The sequence below is a fragment of the Rhipicephalus microplus genome, chromosome 2 (assembly GCF_043290135.1).
Source record: "Rhipicephalus microplus isolate Deutch F79 chromosome 2, USDA_Rmic, whole genome shotgun sequence".
Lineage (NCBI taxonomy): Eukaryota > Metazoa > Arthropoda > Arachnida > Ixodida > Ixodidae > Rhipicephalus > Rhipicephalus microplus.
This window is the reverse complement of record NC_134701.1, coordinates 128,785,035-128,804,324: the sequence shown is the minus strand read 5'-3', so window position 1 is coordinate 128,804,324 and position 19,290 is coordinate 128,785,035. Positions and strand designations below refer to the sequence as shown.

The 19,290-nt window shown below is 49.1% G+C and overlaps 1 protein-coding gene across 1 annotated transcript; it reads left to right on the top strand.

The window, feature by feature from the left end:
- The first annotated feature begins 4,084 nt into the window (after positions 1-4,084).
- LOC142791360 (solute carrier organic anion transporter family member 4A1-like) lies at positions 4,085-18,134 on the top strand. The gene is made up of 5 exons (XM_075885483.1): positions 4,085-4,155; positions 14,063-14,258; positions 15,439-15,586; positions 17,097-17,302; positions 18,131-18,134. The coding sequence occupies exons 1-5, from the start codon at positions 4,092-4,094 to the stop codon at positions 18,132-18,134; spliced, it is 618 nt and encodes a 205-aa protein (XP_075741598.1). The 5' UTR covers positions 4,085-4,091.
- Positions 18,135-19,290: the final 1,156 nt, after the last annotated feature.

The following is a 19,290-nucleotide window of genomic DNA, read 5'->3' as shown; positions in this document are numbered from 1 at the left end:
CAGCGCTGAGCTCACCTTGTTGAAACGCTGTCTTGAGGGCTACTGTGATGCGTGGCTTGAGCACGGTCACGTAGTCGCCAGGATAGATCCTGACCATTGGTTTCGGCGTCCACTTGGAGACTGGTGAAGTCTTTTGTGGTGCTTTAGGCGATGGAGCGCGAGCGTCTCCAGTGGTTGGATTGTTGAGAGGAGTTTTCAGTGCAGACGCTCCTTCCGCGTTTCTTCGGCGGCGACGCCGTCCCTCGACGAGTTGAAAAATGTCGGCTTGCTCCGCCGAAATGGTGTATGGGCTATCGTCTGATTGATTTGTCGGCATATATGACCACGACAGAGTCGTAGGGTCATAGCCACGTTGTTCAGGCAGCGCCATGTTGAGCAGTTGACCGAGGGGCGTCTCCGCATCCAGCAGCGGCGGAGACACAGCCGTGAGGCTTAGCTAGCTCGTTCGCTATGTCGTGATGCGAAGTTGCTCGAAGTGGCCGAAAATTGGGCGCACCTGGGTAAGATTGGTGTCTCCAGAATCTTGCTGACTTCGCAGATGCAGTCGCACACGTTTTGGAGCAGCCACATTGAAAAAGCACGGTTCCAGGCGAAAATCGACGGAACCGATGAGCGTCACGTCCGATTACCGCGTCACGCCGGCCGCGTCAAATTTAGTCGGTCTTGATCTTATTCGCGCCACCTCTCTCCATCTGTCGACGAGAAAAACCACCAGCGGGCGGGTGCGCGCGATGCGCGTGCTTCCAGAATATCGCGGCGTCGACAACGTGGTCAGCACGCCGCTGCTTGCCGCGCGGTCGCGCCGACAGGCAGGGCGCCGTTGTAGCATGCTTCCCGTCAGTATGGGTGTACTTTTCCCGGTTTTTGCCGGCGTTGCTAGTGTTAGCGATGCTGATGGCGTTCGTGAATGGTGACGTCAACGCCGACGAGGCGCGAGCCGGGGAAGCCAAATACAAGCATCGGCACCAGTGACAGCGACGAGGAGCGAGTCAAGAACACTGATAGCGTTCGAGAATACAGACGGCACGCGGGTAAAACCAACACCACCTAAAATATTCTAGGTGGTCTTGGTAACACCGACGAGACGCGAGCCATGGGAGCCGAGTGCAAGCGTCTGCAGCACGTCCCCCCCCCCTTGTCTTTGCGTTTCAAACGTCCCCTCCCCCCTTGTCTTTCCGTTTCAAACGTTTACTCGAGCAAGCGCTACATAGCGTTTTGCTTCAAACCATTTTCTAGCCCCCGTGTCGACGCCCGTTTTAACCGGGTCCACACCATGTGCACCGCTGCTACTTTGCATCTTCGGAGAGATGGTCTTTTTAGGGGCGAAGCTCTTCAAAGCAGCACCCGTTCGTCCCTCGTCGTAGTACGTAACGTATCTTGCGCTTTGACCTGCAAAGTGGTGCTGGTGGGAGATTTCTCCTGTGCGTTGTTGAACAATAAAAAATTCGCAGCGTGTGCGTTAAAGAGCCACTCACCAGGTTTGACAATTTTGTGCTGACAAGCACAATGCGTAGACGAGGCGTTCATGATCACGTCTACCAAAATTTGCAACGCTACGCGCTCGAAAATGGGTCAAAGTGTAAGATGAACGCTGCACCCCCTCCCCTCTTCCGGCGCACGCCTAGAGAATGAGGGCATGACGTGAGCGTAGGAATCGCCCTACGTGCACAGCAATGCAATGACGTTGGTCCTCTACGTAGACGACTCTGCTCTGACGTTGTCAACAGTATAGCACGTGACATGGCAAAAATTATTTGACACAACATGCGTAGTTTATGTATTTGTTGTTTTAGGAGATTAATAAAACTTGAAATAAATAATGAGACGCAATTAAAGATTGTGCGCGTTTTCCTTTCATATTTTTCCCGTGAAATGCTACGGGATGCGGGGCTAATGTGCCGGCGTTTCGCATGCGTTCGTGTTCCCGCGGTCAGCGCATTGAGCAGACGATTGCCGTGGAACGCTCCTACGCGTTCGCGCACTTATTGTGCTCATCTACTCTACCGCGTCTAAGCCAGCGTTTTGAACCATCCCGCAGAAACAGGCAGAAGACCACAAAATGAGGCTGGTCAACAAAGCAACGCTGCTCGCGTGGTCGGGGGTTGAACTTGTTAGGGCACGACATGCACACGTCGCCTCATGGCCGGATGCTGGAGAGGGTGGGGAAGAGATTTGGCTTACGAAGGCTACGCGGTGGAGCAGCAAGTGTTTCGAGCTCGCCTCTCTCTTACTCGTTTCACGCCGCGTCAAAAAACTTGTTTTCTCCGTTCGTGGTGAACCGATTCAAAAAATTCTTGTGGAAAAATGTTCCTCATCGAACACCCAACAACTTCCACTGTCTAAATAAAATTCGGTATGGGGCCTGGTGAGTGGCCCTTAGCTAAAAGCCGAATTCTCCTGTCTCTCATTCCCCATTAGCAGCCATTGGCATGTATATTGAGCACTACCTGACAAGAAAAGGTTGCTAGGTTATACTCGCTGGGCATAACCTCCTTGGTTTTAGAAAGGTTTAGCGAGTGTTGGGCCGCAGTGCCATGAATACAGCGAACTAGTATATAACATGAACTCGAGGTGGTTAAAGGTGGGAAGTAGACAAGAAGCGCAAGCCGGAAGAAAGTGCACGTGTGCCACCTCTCGTTTAGTCCCTGGAATGTCCACTGGATGGCGGTGGTTTTATATGCGGAATATACGAACGAACACACAGACAGATGCATGGACGGACGCATGGATGTCTGCGCGGACGGATGGACGCATGCACGGACGCAGGGGCGGATGCGTGGATGAACGCAGGGACGGACGCATGTATGGATGTGTGGAGGCACGAACAGATGCATGCACGGACGGGTGGATGGACGCACGGATGGTCACAACGACAGACGCATGGATGGACGGAAGCAAGGATGAATGGACGGACGGATGCTTCGCCCCACTCTCCATTATTCACCCCGTGAATACGCTGCCATTTTGATCAATTTCTGCTTCTTCTTAAAGCTTTTCAAGTGTAACTCAGGACGAAGTCAACGAACAAGCAAGCAATTATTCGAACCGCATACAACTCGATTTTTGACACCTTTAGAAAGATATAAAAGAACAAGGATGTGTGCTCATTACCACGTAATGCATGAGGAGGGCACATGAAACGTAGTGTCAGCCGTTCTAGTTTTCACTGCGTTCTATCATACTACCATTACCGAATACGGCCTATTGATAAAATGAGTCTACTTACTATCGAAGACTACAAATATTTGGCTGAAAGCTGTATTCGCTATTCAAGCATTCCGCTCGATGTTCTTCACTTGAAATGATTCTATTTCGCAGGCTATGAGGCCGCCCGTGCCGAGAAAGGTGACCAAACACCCGTCTCGGTGTTTAGCATGATTGGGTCGAGCGATTTCGGCCGACGCATCTCCGACCTGCCAAAAGCCATACGGCGGCTCCTGACCAACGTGCCCTTTCTGTTTTTGTGCGCCTCATTTTCGTTTAGTCGTGAGTGGACCATTCGCGTTGCAACGGTCTCCTATCATTTCTTTTGATGACATGAGTCCAGAACGAGCGAAGTTGCCGAAAGAATAATTTTTCGAAAACGTTCCGTAAGCATGTCCCAGTAAACGTTGAAGGAGTACTGAATAATCAATTTGCTTGCCCTTTCGTCTATTTTTTAAGCATGTGCAAAAAGTTTATCTTTGTTGTTCTCTTTTTAATAAATTTCTCGTAATAGGCACGAAAATGAGGGGAGCACCAGTATTCTGCCTAAAGGGCGTGATGTCTCCATTTAACAAAGATTGGGGTCAAATTTCAGCTAGAAGTCGGGTCGGCAAACAAGTAATGATGAGAATTCGTTTTGGTTTTGTTATATTTATTTGTGCTTTTATACATTACCTCGTATTAGAGAAAACAACAAAAAGAACGTAGAGTTTTCAATAAGACAGACTTTCAATACTTATGCGGGGCCTATTATAAGCGAATGTGGTTTGACGAGTTATGCTTGATTGTAAATGCTCTGTCATTACCGGACACACGGCCGTCGACAGAGGAGTGCGAAAGGGGCACCTTTTTTTATCGCAGAAATGTTCACCACAGGCCTTACCGCAATGATGACGAAGTTCTTCGAGTCGCAGCTAGGGTTACCGTCTGCCAGAATCGCCTACATGATCGGTAAGTAGTGGCACACTCGAGAATGTCGCTTTGGATGCGAAGCATTTCTTAGCGAATGGCAGGTACCTTCAGCGCTTCTGTCTACGTACTTATCTGTCTATACAACAAGTAAAAACTATGTTACATCGATTTTAAAGCTTTCGTCATGGAGCACCAGCAACCCGGGCCCGCTGCATTGAGCATTAGCCAGACTCTGGCTAATGCGACTCAACAGTGTTTTTCTGAATTAGTGAATTCGGCGCCTTTTATGAAGCCTAAATTGCCGAAATTGCTGTGGAGGGAGGGAGGGACTCCTGGGCGGTAACTCAAAAAGGATAACTGTTGGGCGCGTCTGCTTCGACATAGAAACCACCGTCAGAGCACATGACTCCCCTGTCCTTCTGTCTTCTTCTGTCTCTTCGTGTGTGTCGTGCTTAGTGGCGCTCTTACGAGGGTGGTAATACATTTATCGCTGTTACATGCACCACGAACATATGACGGATGTGCGCCGCTATGGGACGCCACCCTGCGATGACTTGTCGAGGATAAGCAAGCCTTTCGATACTAAAACCAAAAGCATTTTCCAAAAGCGTATATATATATATATATATATATATATATATATATATATATATATATATATATATATATATATATATATATATATATATATATATTGTAGGCATCTATTATGCGCTTCATCCTCATCTGAACAGTAGTCAATCATCATCATATGTTCTGGCTGACAATCATGATCTTCTTGGAACGTGCTCTTCTTCTTCGGGTCCGTTGCGCTTGTTCGTTCCCGAGTTCACGACCAATAAATCTCGTTACAATAGAGTCGTCATACGAATAATGCGCCGAATATACGGGTCAGCCTGCTGGCGAGAACTGAAGGGTTGTTTATCGTCGATTCGCGGTTGGTACAGCGGGGTGAACAAGGCAACAGAAGTGGGAGTCACGTCCGCACTGGTGTCGTTGGAGGTGGCAGCTGGAGTTTCGAACGACGCCGTAGGTAGTGGGCAACCAGAAAGAGCGTCGGCGTCGTGATGTTTTTTGCCCAATTTATAAATAATCTCAAACTGATACGCCTGTAGGCGTAAAATCCAACGACCCAAGCGTCCGGACAAGTTCTTCATTGTAGAAAGCCAGCATAAGGCGTGGTGGTCCGTTACGATGGTGAATTGATGGCCGTACAGATAAGGACGGAACTTTTGTATGGACCAAACCACAGCGAGGCACTCCTGCTCAGTGATGATATAGTTTTTTTCGGTAGAAGTAAGCACTCGGCTAGCATATGTGATGACCCTTTCCCGTCCAGAGTTATCGCGTTGGAGGAGAACAGCACCTATACCGCAACCTCTGGCGTCGGTATGCAGGAGTGTTGGGGTGGTGTCATCAAAATGGCAGAGTACAGGCTCTGACGTCAAAGCTTGCTTCAATAGGTAAAACGCCGACTGACATTCCTCGGACCACACAAAGGGTGCATTAGATGCAAGTAGTTTGTGAAGTGGCGCAGCTATTGAAGCCAAATTTCGAATGAAGCGACAAAAATTTGATGCGAGGCCAAGAAAACTTCGCAAATCCTTAAGTCTTGTGGGGCATGAAAATCGAAGGACGGCAGCGATCTTTTCGGGGTCAGGGCGAATACCGTCCTTGCTGACGACATGACCGAGAACCTTGATGGATTTGGTGGCGAAACGGCACTTCTTAGTTTTGAGCTGCAGACCCGCACCGGCGAGGCATGTTAGGACGTCATCCAAGCGCCTCAGGTGCTTAGCAAACGTTGATGAAAAGATGATAATGCCATCAAGGTAGCAGAGACATGTCTTCCATTTCAGACCACGCAGGACGATGTCGATCAAGCGTTCAAACGTCGCGGGCGCATTGCAGAGCCCGAAAGGCATCACGTTTAGTTCGTATAGGCCATCGGGGGTTGCAAATGCCGTTTTTCTTTGTCGTCATCGTGCATGAGAATGGGCCAATATCCCGAACGCAAATCAAGGCTTGAAAAGTATTCGGTGCCTTTCAGTGAATCAAGGGCGTCGTCGATGCGTGGCATGGGGTATACGTTCTTGCGTGAGATGTTGTTAAGTGCCCGGTAATCAACGCAAAAGCGCACGGAGCCGTCTTTTTTTCGTACCAAAACAACAGGGGATGACCAAGGGCTAGTTGATGGACGAAATATTTCTCGTTGGAGCATGTCAGCGGCGTTTTCCTCGATGATTTTTCGCTCAGCGAGAGACACGCGGTACGGGCGGCGATGTACAATAGATGTTCCCTTCGTCTGAATGCGATGCGCTGCAGTGGTAGTTCGGCTCAACGTTGAGGAGCAGGTGTCGAAAAAATCGGCGTCTTTCGTTAATAACGCAAGCAACTGCTGCGCCTGGATAGCTGTTAAGAGATCACTGATAAGAGCTGTGAAGGGAGAGGATGAGCCAGGCTTACGCATAGGACGGTCGTTGGTAGAGGCAAGTTTAAGTGGCGTGACGCTGACAGGCTCAGCATCCACAACACAGGCTACTGCAGTGCCCTCTGGCAGGAGAACTTTCTCTGGCGTTTCATTCGTAGCAATGACGAGCGCGGAGCCATGGTGAAAGCGTACGACACCTGATGCAAGGGCTACGCCTTTTGCGACGCAAGTCAACGAAGGGGACACCAAGACGTCACCGTGGTCGATGTCCTTAGAGATCAGGGTCACAATTCGTTCTTGATGTGGCGGTAGTTCGAGATCTTCGCGAGCGAACAGGCGTAGTGGCTTGTGAACGCCTTCTTCGTACATGGAGTCCGTATTAGTTAGGTGCAGAATCCGTTCACCACAACATATAGCGGCTGAAGAAGATAGGAAGTCCCACCTTAGAATTCGCTGGTGAGAGCACCGGGTATGCACAGTGAACTCGATGTAATGCAAAATGTCATCAATAAACACACGAGCAGTACAAAGAGGAAAAGGGCGGATAGTGTTCCCCTGGGCTTCGACTAGATTGGGTCCATTATAAGGTGTTATTACTTTTTTCAGGCGTTTGCACAAATCATACCTAATCACAGAAACTGTAGCACCGGTGTCCACCAAAGCGTCCACGAGAATTCCTTCCACCGTAACAGAAACCATGGTGAACGGGCGTGCTGGAGGAATATGAGTCCTACTGTTACTTGCAGTTTCTCCTCCGAAAACTGCATCATTTAGTTTTCCGACCGGTTGTCAGTCGTAAACGAGGCTGGCCGAAGAGGAGAGGAGGAGCGACGAAAGGGCGAAGGTAATCGGCGTCGGCTTGAACGGTAAGTGTTCCGCGTCTCAGTCGACGCGGGCGGAGATGCAGACCGCTGCTGTCCAGATGAATAACGCCGAGCGTAAGAATTCCAACTGGAAAAGTCCCGTTCGCGCATGTCGTACCCGCGACGCTCGTCCTGCTGGCGCTTGCGGCAGAAGCGCGATATATGGCCAAGATATCCACAGTAAAAGCATGTTGGGCGAGACGGGCGCCAAGGCGGGTAGTAGAGGGCGTTCGGCGCACTGGGAGATTAAGGTCCCTAGATGAAACAAGGTAGCGTCACTCATTGTTCTCGAGCCGTCCTCCTCACTCTCTCGATTACTCCTCTTTTCTCTGCCATCCGCGTCTGTAATTGGTGCATTACTTGCACGTGATCTTGCAAATGGCTGGTGGTGTTATTTATTATTATGCAAAAGGTTCAAAACGAGTACGCATGCGCATGTGGCTCCAGCCGGATTCTCGCCGTGACCGAAGACAAAATCGTAGCCAGAACATAAACTGAAGAGGACGAGCGTTTCGGTGTGCGCTAAGTCAACCAAGATTGTTTCGCTATGCTCGTTCAATGCAACATCTGCGTTTTTCAGCAATGCTGCGTTGCCGTAAACAAAAGAAAATGGTTTCGCTCTCTTCAACTTACCTCGTGCTTTCCGAGATGAAGCGCACCATGAAGTGCAACTATGAACCATTTCACGCGAATGCTTTCGTCGACGCGGATCTGCGAAGCGAGTTCACTTGTCGGTTTTTATTGAAACGCCAGGCGCGCGTCTAATGCGTGTCTAGTGCATGCCAGTTGGTACAAATACATGTGGGTATGCACGTATACAGAGCAGCTGTAGGTTGTAATCAACGCACCTTAAGAAACATTTCACTCTTGACCAGTTCCCGCTTGAGCCGAAACGCGCTGCTTCGAGACACCTCACCAGTAGAACTCTCAGTTTTCAGGAAGTTCCCAGCACCGCATCAGAATCACTTGGCATCACGATTGTCCAAATGGGCACATTTTAAAAAAAACGCCATCGCAGTGCTGCTGGACGAGTGTTCGTACCAGTCTGGTCGTAGTTTTTTTTCTTGCGTGTGCACAAGCCGGTTGTAATCAATCGTCACAACGTCACGCCCTGTGGCCACTTACAGGATCCAGCAAGAAGCACGTTCACTGTGTCACAGCACGAACAAAACACAATCGGAGAAGTGGACTAGTTAGAACTGAACGAAATACCGCGGCCGTGGAACTAAAATGTACTACGCGAGACGCCATGGCTAGTGGTGTGAAGTATAGAACTGCACAACGTTGCCGGTTGAGTAACGCACATACCGCTTGCTCTTGTGTTGTGCCGTTTATGTTCATAAAGGTAACTGTTTATTCTACGTCTTATTTCCTTCCATTTTGTTTCATATACATCTATTCACCGTAGCAACAGAACCCAAACATTCGCTTTTGGATGAAAGTTTTAAACCTTCTAGGGGGCGCTTCAGGCAAGTAAGCGAGGAGGAAAAGGGAGGGCGTTGCTACCTTGAAAAATTGTTTCATCTAGGGACCTTACGGGAGATAGCGCACTCAAGTGGACAGACGGACGGTCGGGTGGGATTGGCCGGAAGTGCACCGGTGGTGCAGCAGCAACCGGCGTGAATTTAACAGCAGCGGCGATGTAGAGTGTATGTTGCGAGGACGCGTGGCCGCAACTTGCGCGTACGTTGGAGGGCTAGACGGAGGTGGCTGTACGTAGGCTGGACCGGTGAATGATGTTAGTTCCTCCCTTACGATGTTACGGAGGGCCATGCTTGAAGGCTCTGTGACAGATGGAGAAGGTTGTGAGATGCCCATTGATTGAAGTTCTTCTCGTATGATCTCCCGTATCATGTCACGCAGGTCCCGGTCTGCTGTACGGTGTTCACTATTGCCCGACTGAAGGCGAAGAGAATCAAGTTGGTCGAGACGCTGACACGTAGAGACGACGTCAGTGACAGTAGAAGGATTCTGGGCAACAAGGGCATTGTAGGCAATGCTTCCGATGCCCTTCAGGATGTGGCGCAGTTAGTACGACTCGGACATCGAAGAATTGACGCACCTGCAAAGCGCAAGGACATCCTCGATGTCGCGCCTTTCTATCACATCGCACCGCCTTCATTCGCCTTAATTCTACCAAACACGGCCCGAACTTATTAGGCACGCGGGGTGCACCTCAAGGGGCAGTCCTGTCTCCTCTGCTTTTTAACCTGGCGATGATGAACCTCCCCTCTCTTCTAAGCGAGGTCGAGGGAATACAACACGCACTATATGCGTACGATATCACAATCTGGACCAACACCGGCTCCTTAGCACAAATCAAAGAACGACTGCAAAAGGCTGCCCTTCTGGTGGACACCTACGCAGGTTCATGCGGCCTGGAGTGCTCTCCAGCTAAATCGGCTCTTCTTTCAGTCTCTCCGCTACCGCCGCCTCAAATTTTTCTTCCGTCCGGGCCCGTCCCGTCAGTGCAAAATATTGGGGTTCTTGGCCTTCACCTCACATCGTCCTTGGATCCAAAGGGCACAATAGCAGGCCTCAGACGCACCAGCGAACAGGTGAGCCGCATGATACGGCGAGTTTCTACCAAGCGCGGTGGCCTCCGCGGGTCTCAGTCCCTTCGATTGGCCCACGCGTTTGTGACCAGTCGCGTCCTCTACGCCTTGCCTTACCTTCGCCTGCGTCGTCGACACGAGCATCAGCTGGACGTCCTTCTTCGTTCAGTATACAAACGCGCTCTGGCCTATCTATTGCAACTTCCAACAGCCGATTCACGGCTCTGGGGGTACACAACACCTTTGCAGAGATGCGCGAAGCTCATCGCGTTAACCAAATCAATCGACTGTCGCAGACGCCTTCAGGGCGCCGTCTTCTACACAGACTTGGCCTTAATACGATATCTGACCAAGACCCTCTGCAGCCGGTACCAGAGCTCTGGCGTCAAAAGCTATGGGTGGAACCTCTACCCCGTAATATGAACCCTGACCTCCATCCTGGCCGTAGACTAGCACGCGCCGCGGCCCTTCATACGCGACACTCCGATCGTCCTGGTGTTTTCTACGTGGACGTCTCGGGTCCCTCCCCCTCGGGTCACTTCACGGCTGCCGTGATTACAGAGGGCAAACACGTAGATGGCCTCTCCTTTCGAGCAGACACAGTAACGCACGCTGAAGAGGTTGCCATAGCTTTGGCTGCCTCTCACCCTGCCTCACGCACCATCCTGACGGACTCGCGCTCGGCCTGTTCTCAGTACCTTCAGGGTTTCATTGCTCCGCTGGCGGCTTGCCTACTACAGGCAGCCTCTTGGCGCTTTAACCCTCATCCCATTCGTATAGTGTGGACCCCAGGCCACTCGGGCCTGCCCGGCAACGAGGCGGCAAATGCCGCTGCCCGCGCTTCTCCTGTCCGGGCCGTTGCCCCTCCATGTCCCGAGACGGAATCTGGCAATACCAACCTGACGCGCTTTCGCGAAATTTTGGCTTATTACCGGGCTTCGCGCCGCCTCTACCCGGACCCCGCACGCGGTTTGGAGAAAGCGGACGAACGACTCCTACGCCGCCTGCAGACGAACACCTTTATCAGTCCGGCGGTCGCCAGGCACTTTTTGCCGGAAATCAATGGCACCTGCTCGACCTGTCATGTGCTCGCCGACACATATCACGTCGTAGCATCGTGCCCAGTTAATCCCGTCCCTTTCTCATCCCCTTTTCCTATCCCAACTAGAGAGGCTTGGGAGGAGCACCTGCTCGGCTGCTCTACCTTGGCTGCACAACGCTCCTTGGTGGAGCGCGCACGGGCAGCTTCCAGCTCCACTGGCGTCCCGGAATAGGGTCTTGCCACTCTAGCACGCCGATGGGCCACGTCGGCACTCTCTAGTAAACTTTTTCTGAAATAAATGTTTTTTACCACCACTACCACCACCATCCTCGATGTAAGATGTGTATGACTCGCCGAGATGTTGTTTGGCGAGTATCTAGGGCCCTCCTCGCTAGAGCGGATTGAACGGCTGGCGTGCCGAATACTTGGCGAAGCTGCTGCTTGAAGGCAGGCCAGTCGGTGAGGTTGATCTCATAGTTCAAGAACCATGTCTTGGCAACGCCCGTGAGATAAAGCGATACTCGGCGGAGCTTGTTAGAGTCGTCCCAGTGATTAGTTGCGCTTATTCTCTTGTAGTTATCGAGCCAGTCCTCCACATCTTCGCCGCGGAGACCAGCGAAGATCAGAGGGTCACGCTGGTGGTTTACGATGTAAAGAGGAGGGGATTGCGGCGCAGAGACGGGAACAGAAAGGGCATCCACCCACTCACTCTGAGACATGTTGGCGGACTGAGGGTCCAAGCGGCGGCCTGAACGGAGCTTCAGCGAGTAGGGGTTGTAAGGAGAGGTACTGGGAACGTCCATCCACCGCCACCACGTATGACAACTCGATTGTAACGAGGTTTATTGGTTGTGAGCTCGGGAACGAACAAGCGCAACGGACCCGAAGAAGAAGCGCACGTTCCAAGAAGATGATGATTGTCAGCCAGAATATATGATGAGGATTGAATGCTGTTCAGATGAGGATGAAGCACATAATAGATGCCTACAATATATATATTGTTGGGAACCACAATTACTGAGCGCAATGGGAATACCTGCACTTTTTTTCAAAATAGGAAAACCACTAGTGGACTTGACGATGAATTTGCATGTGCCTGATGTGCCAGCTGGTTGTAAAACCTGTATAATAAATGCAAAAAAATTGGCAGATCCGACGTACAGTGGTAATCGATGGTATGCGAAGCATGAATGAGAAATGTTCATATGTTGCTTTAAAATCAGCACAACGTTACGACGTGGAAGTAAATGATGCCGTACATGACTTTCGTTTCATGATGATCATGTTAGGATGTGTCGTTTACCTTCGTCGTTTATTCACGTCACGTGATACCAAATTTAGTATATGTGGAGCCAATAAAACGGCCGCGAGCACGCCATGAGCGTGGTATGTTGTCATCTTCTTACATTACACGCGCGTCAGGATTATCATGTTTGCAGCAGTCATATATTTCGTCATCTCTTGGCGTTACGTAACACTAAATATGGTAAATGTGGAGCTAGCAAAACGGACGCGAGTGCATCATTAAAGACCCAATATACTCCAATGTAGCGTTGACACTCGTGCACGCTGGGCACAGCGACGCTACGTTAGCAAAACTGGAGCACTTTATAGTATAACGCCAGGGGTGACCAGCGTCCGCAAAACGGGAGTACTTTCTAGTCTGACGCCAGGCGCAACCAGCGTCCGCGCCACTCCGACGGACGCTGGTCGCGCCTGGCACGAAATGCGACATCCTACATTTCGCGCCGATTCCATAGAGTAAAATTACTCCATGCCGATTCGTTACCAAGCCGACACTGCGTCTCCCTTTTTTCGTCATGGAGGGACGCCGGGCGCGCTGAAACGCGCATGCGTCAAAGCAACGCAGCGCAGTGGTTGTCTGCGAGTATATGGCAGGACTGGCGCCTGGCCTGGCAACGCCTGCGTGACGCGACGAAATGAACGCCAGCGAGCACGCGCACCACGTCACGTCGAAATGTATAGGCGCCTTGACTGTGGCATGTATCATGTTTTCACATGACAGGCATCTCATGATTATCATGTTTGCACCAGTCACATACCTTCGTCATTCATTGGCGTCACGTAATACCAAATTCGGAATATGTGAAGCTAGCGAAACGGCTGCGAGCGCATCATCAGTGTGGTATGTAGTCAAGTTGTTCATGCATGTCGTGATTATCATGTTTGGATGTGTTATTTACATATCCCACCCATTCGCGTTGCGTAATACCGAGTTTTGTACATGTGAAGCAAGCGAAACGGCCGCCAGCGCATCATGAGTGTGGCATGTAGTCATGTTGTTACATGACGCGCATCTCACGATTATCATGTTTGCAACAGTCACATACCTTCGTCATCCACTTACGTACCATGATACCAAATTTGGTATATGTTACACTACCGAAACGGCCACGAGAGCATCATGAGCGTGGCATGTAGTCATGTTGTTACATCACACGCATGTCATGATTTTTTGTGAGGGTATGTCGCTTGTGTTCGCCATGCAATCATGTCATACCATACCTGTTTTGTAACATGCCAAGTGAACGAAACCTCCACAAGAGCTGCAGGGCCATTAAATGTAAATCATGACATTTGTGACATCCGTGTCATGATTTTCATGTTATAATTAATCGAATACGTTCTTCATACAGTCATGTTATGTCATTCCAAATTTGGTATCGATACCATTATCGAAACAGCCAGGAGAGCTAAAAGTCGTAGGCGGCTGGATAAATAGATAGATAGATAGATAGATAGATAGATAGATAGATAGATAGATAGATAGATAGATAGATAGATAGATAGATAGATAGACAGATAGATAGATAGATAGATAGATAGATACGCTCAAGGTCACCGAAGTTTGCTAAGAAATGCTTCGCGTTCAAAACTGTCTCCACGACAATGATGCGCTAACTATCGTGCATGAGAGACATCATAATCACTGTCAGGTTTAGTAAACATAGAACACTCATCTTCTGCACCGATAAACAAACAAGTACACCAATCGCTCAACCAAGCTAACTGGAGCCAATTTTTCTTTTCATAGGACCCATCGTGCTTGTCGGTGGCGGTTTTGGCGCCATCATCGGCGGAGCGCTAGTGAGCCGCTGGAACCTGGACTACGAGGGCATCATGCGGCTCTGCATGTACAACTGCTGCTTCTCCTGGTTCGGCGTGCTCATCTTCACATTCAGCTGCCCCCAGGGCATTTACGCAACGCCGGATGGATTCGTCGGCGAAGTGTGAGTTTGCCCATGTGGTGACAACGCACAATCAAGGATGATGTTCTCTTCATGAAAGATCATTCGTCTATTTCTGACATAATCGCGTTTCATCAATTAAAACTGCTTCAACCACTCGTAGCAGACCACGCCGCCATGTTTAGAAGCATCGTGATTGTTTCCGACTGTTCGTTTAGTATTATGTACCGCAACCGAGCAACCGTGTTTATTATACAGATGTAACGCGAGCCACCACTTTATACCTCTAACGGGAAGGGAGGCGTCAACTCCGCCCTATACTTGTTCTGAGTCGAATCTTTGACGGCATCATTTAATGCGCGGAGCTATGGTGGCGAAGGTTTTTTCGCAATAATGGCATTGAAGTACACCTTAATTTGCACTGAAAGAACTGTTTACTTCTCATGTTCACTCCCTTAAAGCCTGGGGCCAATGGGAAGTCGTAGTGAAAGTGCGTCGTCGACTGATTTTCCCCTGCAGTCATGGTGAAGCACCAACGAAAGGGGAAGCGCAGGGGAGCAGCTGCAATAAAACTTGCCTCCCCCTCCCCAACATGAAAGCAGGTGCGATAACTCGGACATAACAGTGGCAGGCGAAAATTGAGACTACTTTGGTGTCACTAGAGAGTAATCTGAGCGGCTGAGTGAACTAGCGCGCCCCAAGGAGGAGCACAGAAGCCAGCGGAAATGGGAGCAGAACGCAAAACAAAAGGAAGAATAATAGCCGAGCGAATGCTCCGCCTGTTTTAGCGGAAGCAGCTAAGCGCATGCATTTTTAGGTCGTCAGAAGTCATGACAAATCTTATAGAAGATCTAGAAGGCCGCTACGTTTTCTTTGTGTAGCCGTAAATGCTGGGTGAGTAACCGGGCGTATGGCGAATTTCGACAATTCGGACTAGCACGCTAGTCTCGATACTAAAGACATGTGTCACAAGAACTCGCTGAATCATCTGAAAAATGCTCTTTACATTTTAAAAAATCAAATATGTCGATCGTTTTCGGGAAGATGTTCGGCGTTTCAACGCATTGGATGGCCGTAACTTTACCCACGTGTTTGGGTGCTGCAACCTTTAGACAAGGGAACTTGCATCTTTTGTGAATGAAACCTCCATACATTATTACACATAGAGGCACTTAAAAATATAAACTATTACTCCCGCCTCAAGTTTTTGGCTTTTTTGCAGAGTGTCCTCGAGCTTCAATAGGCATTGCAACGCTGACTGCAACTGCACGACCAGCCTCTTGAACCCAATATGTGGTGCTGATGGCGTGGTCTATCTGTCTCCTTGCTTGGCAGGCTGTCAGAGGGAGCTTCAGGTAGAAGACCTTAAGGTAATTGACTTTGTCAAGCTCTAAAATAGCCTTATAGAGCGAAAAACGTTCTGGAACATTCATACGTCAGAAAATATTTATAAAAATTAGGCGTGAAACAGAGTATTTCACTCATATCTTTCTCTATTTTCAGTTTGTATAATATCTGCATGTCGCGAGGTACGTTGTGATGGCGAAGAATGCAGAAGCCAAGCTTGCAAAGACAGAACTCTTTTGGGGTAATGTCGGGTTAATGCCGAGCAAACTAAATGCATTGAAGTACAGCGAGTGTTATGAGCACGCGAGCGGACGTAATCGAAATGCCGCCTGAGTAAGAAGAGCATCTATGCTTTTTCGGCTGTCAATAAACACTACGTGTGATCTTTTCTAACCACTCAGAAATATATTTTACGTACTCAACTATTAGAGTAGCGCAAGCAATCTGATTAGACTGAGTGATAATATTCGAGAAGAATGGAAAGTTATCAGTCTAAAGTCAGGGGTTTCAGCCTTAAGACAAAGAGTCTTACGTACGTACAAATATTTAGCGTGTGTGGACAATACCTGTAGCGTCTTGGTTAGAATTGTGGTACCATTGAATCGTGCAATATTTCTTTAAACTGCGACTATTTCAGATAAACTTTTAAGGTATCCTACATTCACCTAAGGTGACGTGAATGCAAAAGCCATAGTCTGTTTTTCCTTATTATTCGCTTGCTCTGGTCCTTTCACCGGCGAAGGCTTTCTTTGCCTAACGTGGTATAAAACTTCTTTCGGAACAGGAGACATTGCTACTTTTCCGCAACCCTGAGCCCCCTCTGTCAGCTTAACTTTGGTCAAGGGTCTATGTCATGAAATGTCATTGCCTCGATCATGTGTCATTATGGAACATCATGATGACGTGACACGTTTCGGTGATGTATGACGCCATAACCCATTATGACCTTTGCATGAGTCGTGTTTACGCCGAAGCCTATGGTCAATTTTTGTTTTAACGAGGCATGTAAGGTTTTCGCCTTCAAAATAATGCGGGTAGGTTACCGGGGTATGTTATTGTATAGCACAGCTCTATTGCATCTGGCTCTCACATGTTGCCTTGATGCGCATGCCAATTTTTTTTTTCTGGGCCGTTTCAGTGCATTTTCTGTGAAGCGCGTAATGTGCATGTTGTCAACAATTGAACCTGACATAACTCATCTAGTAGGCCTTCCTTGGCCATGTTTTAAGAGGAAATAAAACGAAGACAGGAAGAAAGTACAATAAGGCAAAGTGGGCTGCACAAACGGAAAGTACAGATACGCGGTGAATGCTTTAGTGCCAGCGCCCCGTGTTGGTTTGCTGGGTTAGACAGGTGAATCGATTAAGCACAGTCAATACCCATGGGAGATGTTCTTAAATGTCGCACCGTAATTGGGATGAATAGTAATTGCAGCAATCCAAAGAATGCCAAGTAATGTGATTGTTAATAGTACTCGCGGCACATTTTTTCAGCATCGAAAGCGTTGTATCCTTGACGTGCACGTTTATGCAGATGTACAGTGGCTGCACGTGCATCAACGGCACGGTGAGCCAAGTTCCCGGTTTGAGCTCCCACCAGCTGCTTCTGGAGGCCTTGCAAGCGACGCGCTCGCGATGCCCAACCGACTGCGTCCTGCTCTTCCCGTTCCTGGCAGGCATATTCCTGTCGCTCAGCGCGTGCTTCCTCAACGCTGCTCCGGCCACAGCGGCATCAATCAGGTATAATCTTATGTGGTTCCTAGAGAGAAAAGTGAACCCCGTAACTGTCTGCATCAGAGTGCGACACCTCAACAATAGCTCACGAGAGATGGGGATAAGGAGGGATCAAAAGGATAGGATTAAAAGGTAAGTAGATAGGTAGTGGAAGGAGAGAGCGAGGCGCAAGGACAGCGAACAACAGAAAACGACGGAAGTAAAGAGGAGATAGGAAAGATGGACACGGTTGCAGGAGTCCGAGGACAGGGCAAAACTCGGCGAGAGCTCTTGTCGCCGTCAGGAGATGGCTAGGGAGGCCCAGTCGGCCAGAGCTGCGCTGTCGTCTGAGATCGCGGGGGGTAAAACTGGTGGGCGCGAAATCCTGCGAGCAAGGGGTATAACCTTTTTTTTCCCCAAGGATGCAACCTATATAGCGTATTCCAAAAGATGTCACGCGCAGACGCTTTAACATGGCGGTTACAATAGGTTCAAATAATGTGAAAGGCAGTAGATTGTACTGGTTAGTATTCCCTAATGAACGAGTGTAAAGCGGTAGTATAAAGACGTGGGCAAGTGTCTGCCTTATGCCAGACGGGAGTTTATGGAGTTCCCTCGCTCGAGAAACCTTATGTTCATTGAAAGTACATTAGGCAACAGTAGCCAGTTATGTTGAATTAAGTTTTTCACGTGTGTAGAGGCTTTGCTATACTGAGGGAGGGTGACAGTCTCCACAGTGCTTCTTCCCTTCCCTTGGTTTATTTAAAAAAAATGCAAAAAAAACGCGCCGGGCCTGTCAGTCATAGCAAATGCGAAAACAGTGACCTTTCTAGACCCTTTTTTAACACCCCTTAGATGACTGCTACAAGCTCACTCACAGGGTGCCCACTACGCCGTAAATAATATTTTTGCGCAGCAGGTAGGCATTTACTATGCCATTGTTCGTCATTATTCGGAGAAGCGTGGTAGCCGCTGCACACTTGCCAGCAATTTTGTGCAATTTTTTCATGTTGAGGCTGATACGATGAACAATTATGCCTAACGGTATTGTATTGGGTTAGAGAACTCAACGACCCACTCGTTACGCCGTTCTCACTGTGTGACGCCAGGAAGTTTTTTTGCTGGTCCAAGACGTTTTATTAAACCCATTAACGCTGTTACTTCACACACAATTACGCCCAGCATCGATTTTCGTCATAGTTCCGAGTATATCGCCGTAGTCTAGCGGTAGAATACTGAGCTGGCACGCAGGGGGCTCGCGTTCGAATCTCAGTGTGCCCTTTGTGTGTTTATATACTTTCTCCTTCTTGTTTCGCGTGATAGTGGTTATGGACACCGGTCGTGGCGGTGGCGTGACGTGGTTCCCGCAACAGATTGTCTTAGATCTCCGTTCTCGCAGGGGCGGGAATGGGAAATGAACAGAACTTAGCGTGCCGTTATGGTCAAACACCTGCATTGCTAAGGCCATAAACGTATGCACGGCGTTGGGGGTTGGCAGATGGCTGAGAGGGGAGTTGAAAAACCAGCCACATACATGATAGAAAGGGGGCGCTGCGATGACCCTTCACCTCCACCCGCCCCATCCTCCTGAAGGGGTACCCTGCGCACGCTTATGGCCACAGCTATCTTCGCTGTTTTTACACTGTGTAGTAGTAGTCGCCGTCGTCGTCACCGTAGTAGTAGTAGTAGTAGAAGTAGAAGTAGTACACGTTACGCAGCTGACGTGTTGAAACAGGGTGGTTCATTAAGAAATAAACTAAAAAATAAATACTGTTGGGGTTTAACATCATGCCAAATCAACATAAGGTTGCAGGAGTCGCGGGAGTGAAGGGCCCCGTAAATTTGGACCATGCGAGGCAGTTCGACGTGCACGTAAAACTAAGTGCGCTGTCTTCAAGCATTTCCGGCTCCATCAAAAATGCAACAAAAGCGAAATAATGATGACGCTGACTTCCAATACAGAAAACAGGAAAAGCGATTGGCGCGTTCGTTGTCTATATTATTTGATGTTTACA

Coding starts and splice junctions, on each gene's coding strand:
- LOC142791360 (XM_075885483.1), top strand. CDS start 4,092: ATGATGACGAAGTTCTTCGAGTCGCAGCTAGGGTTACCGTCTGCCAGA. Junction 14,259..15,438: donor GATGGATTCGTCGGCGAAGT/GTGAGTTTGCCC, acceptor GCTTTTTTGCAG/AGTGTCCTCGAGCTTCAATA. Junction 15,587..17,096: donor TTCAGGTAGAAGACCTTAAG/GTAATTGACTTT, acceptor ACGTTTATGCAG/ATGTACAGTGGCTGCACGTG.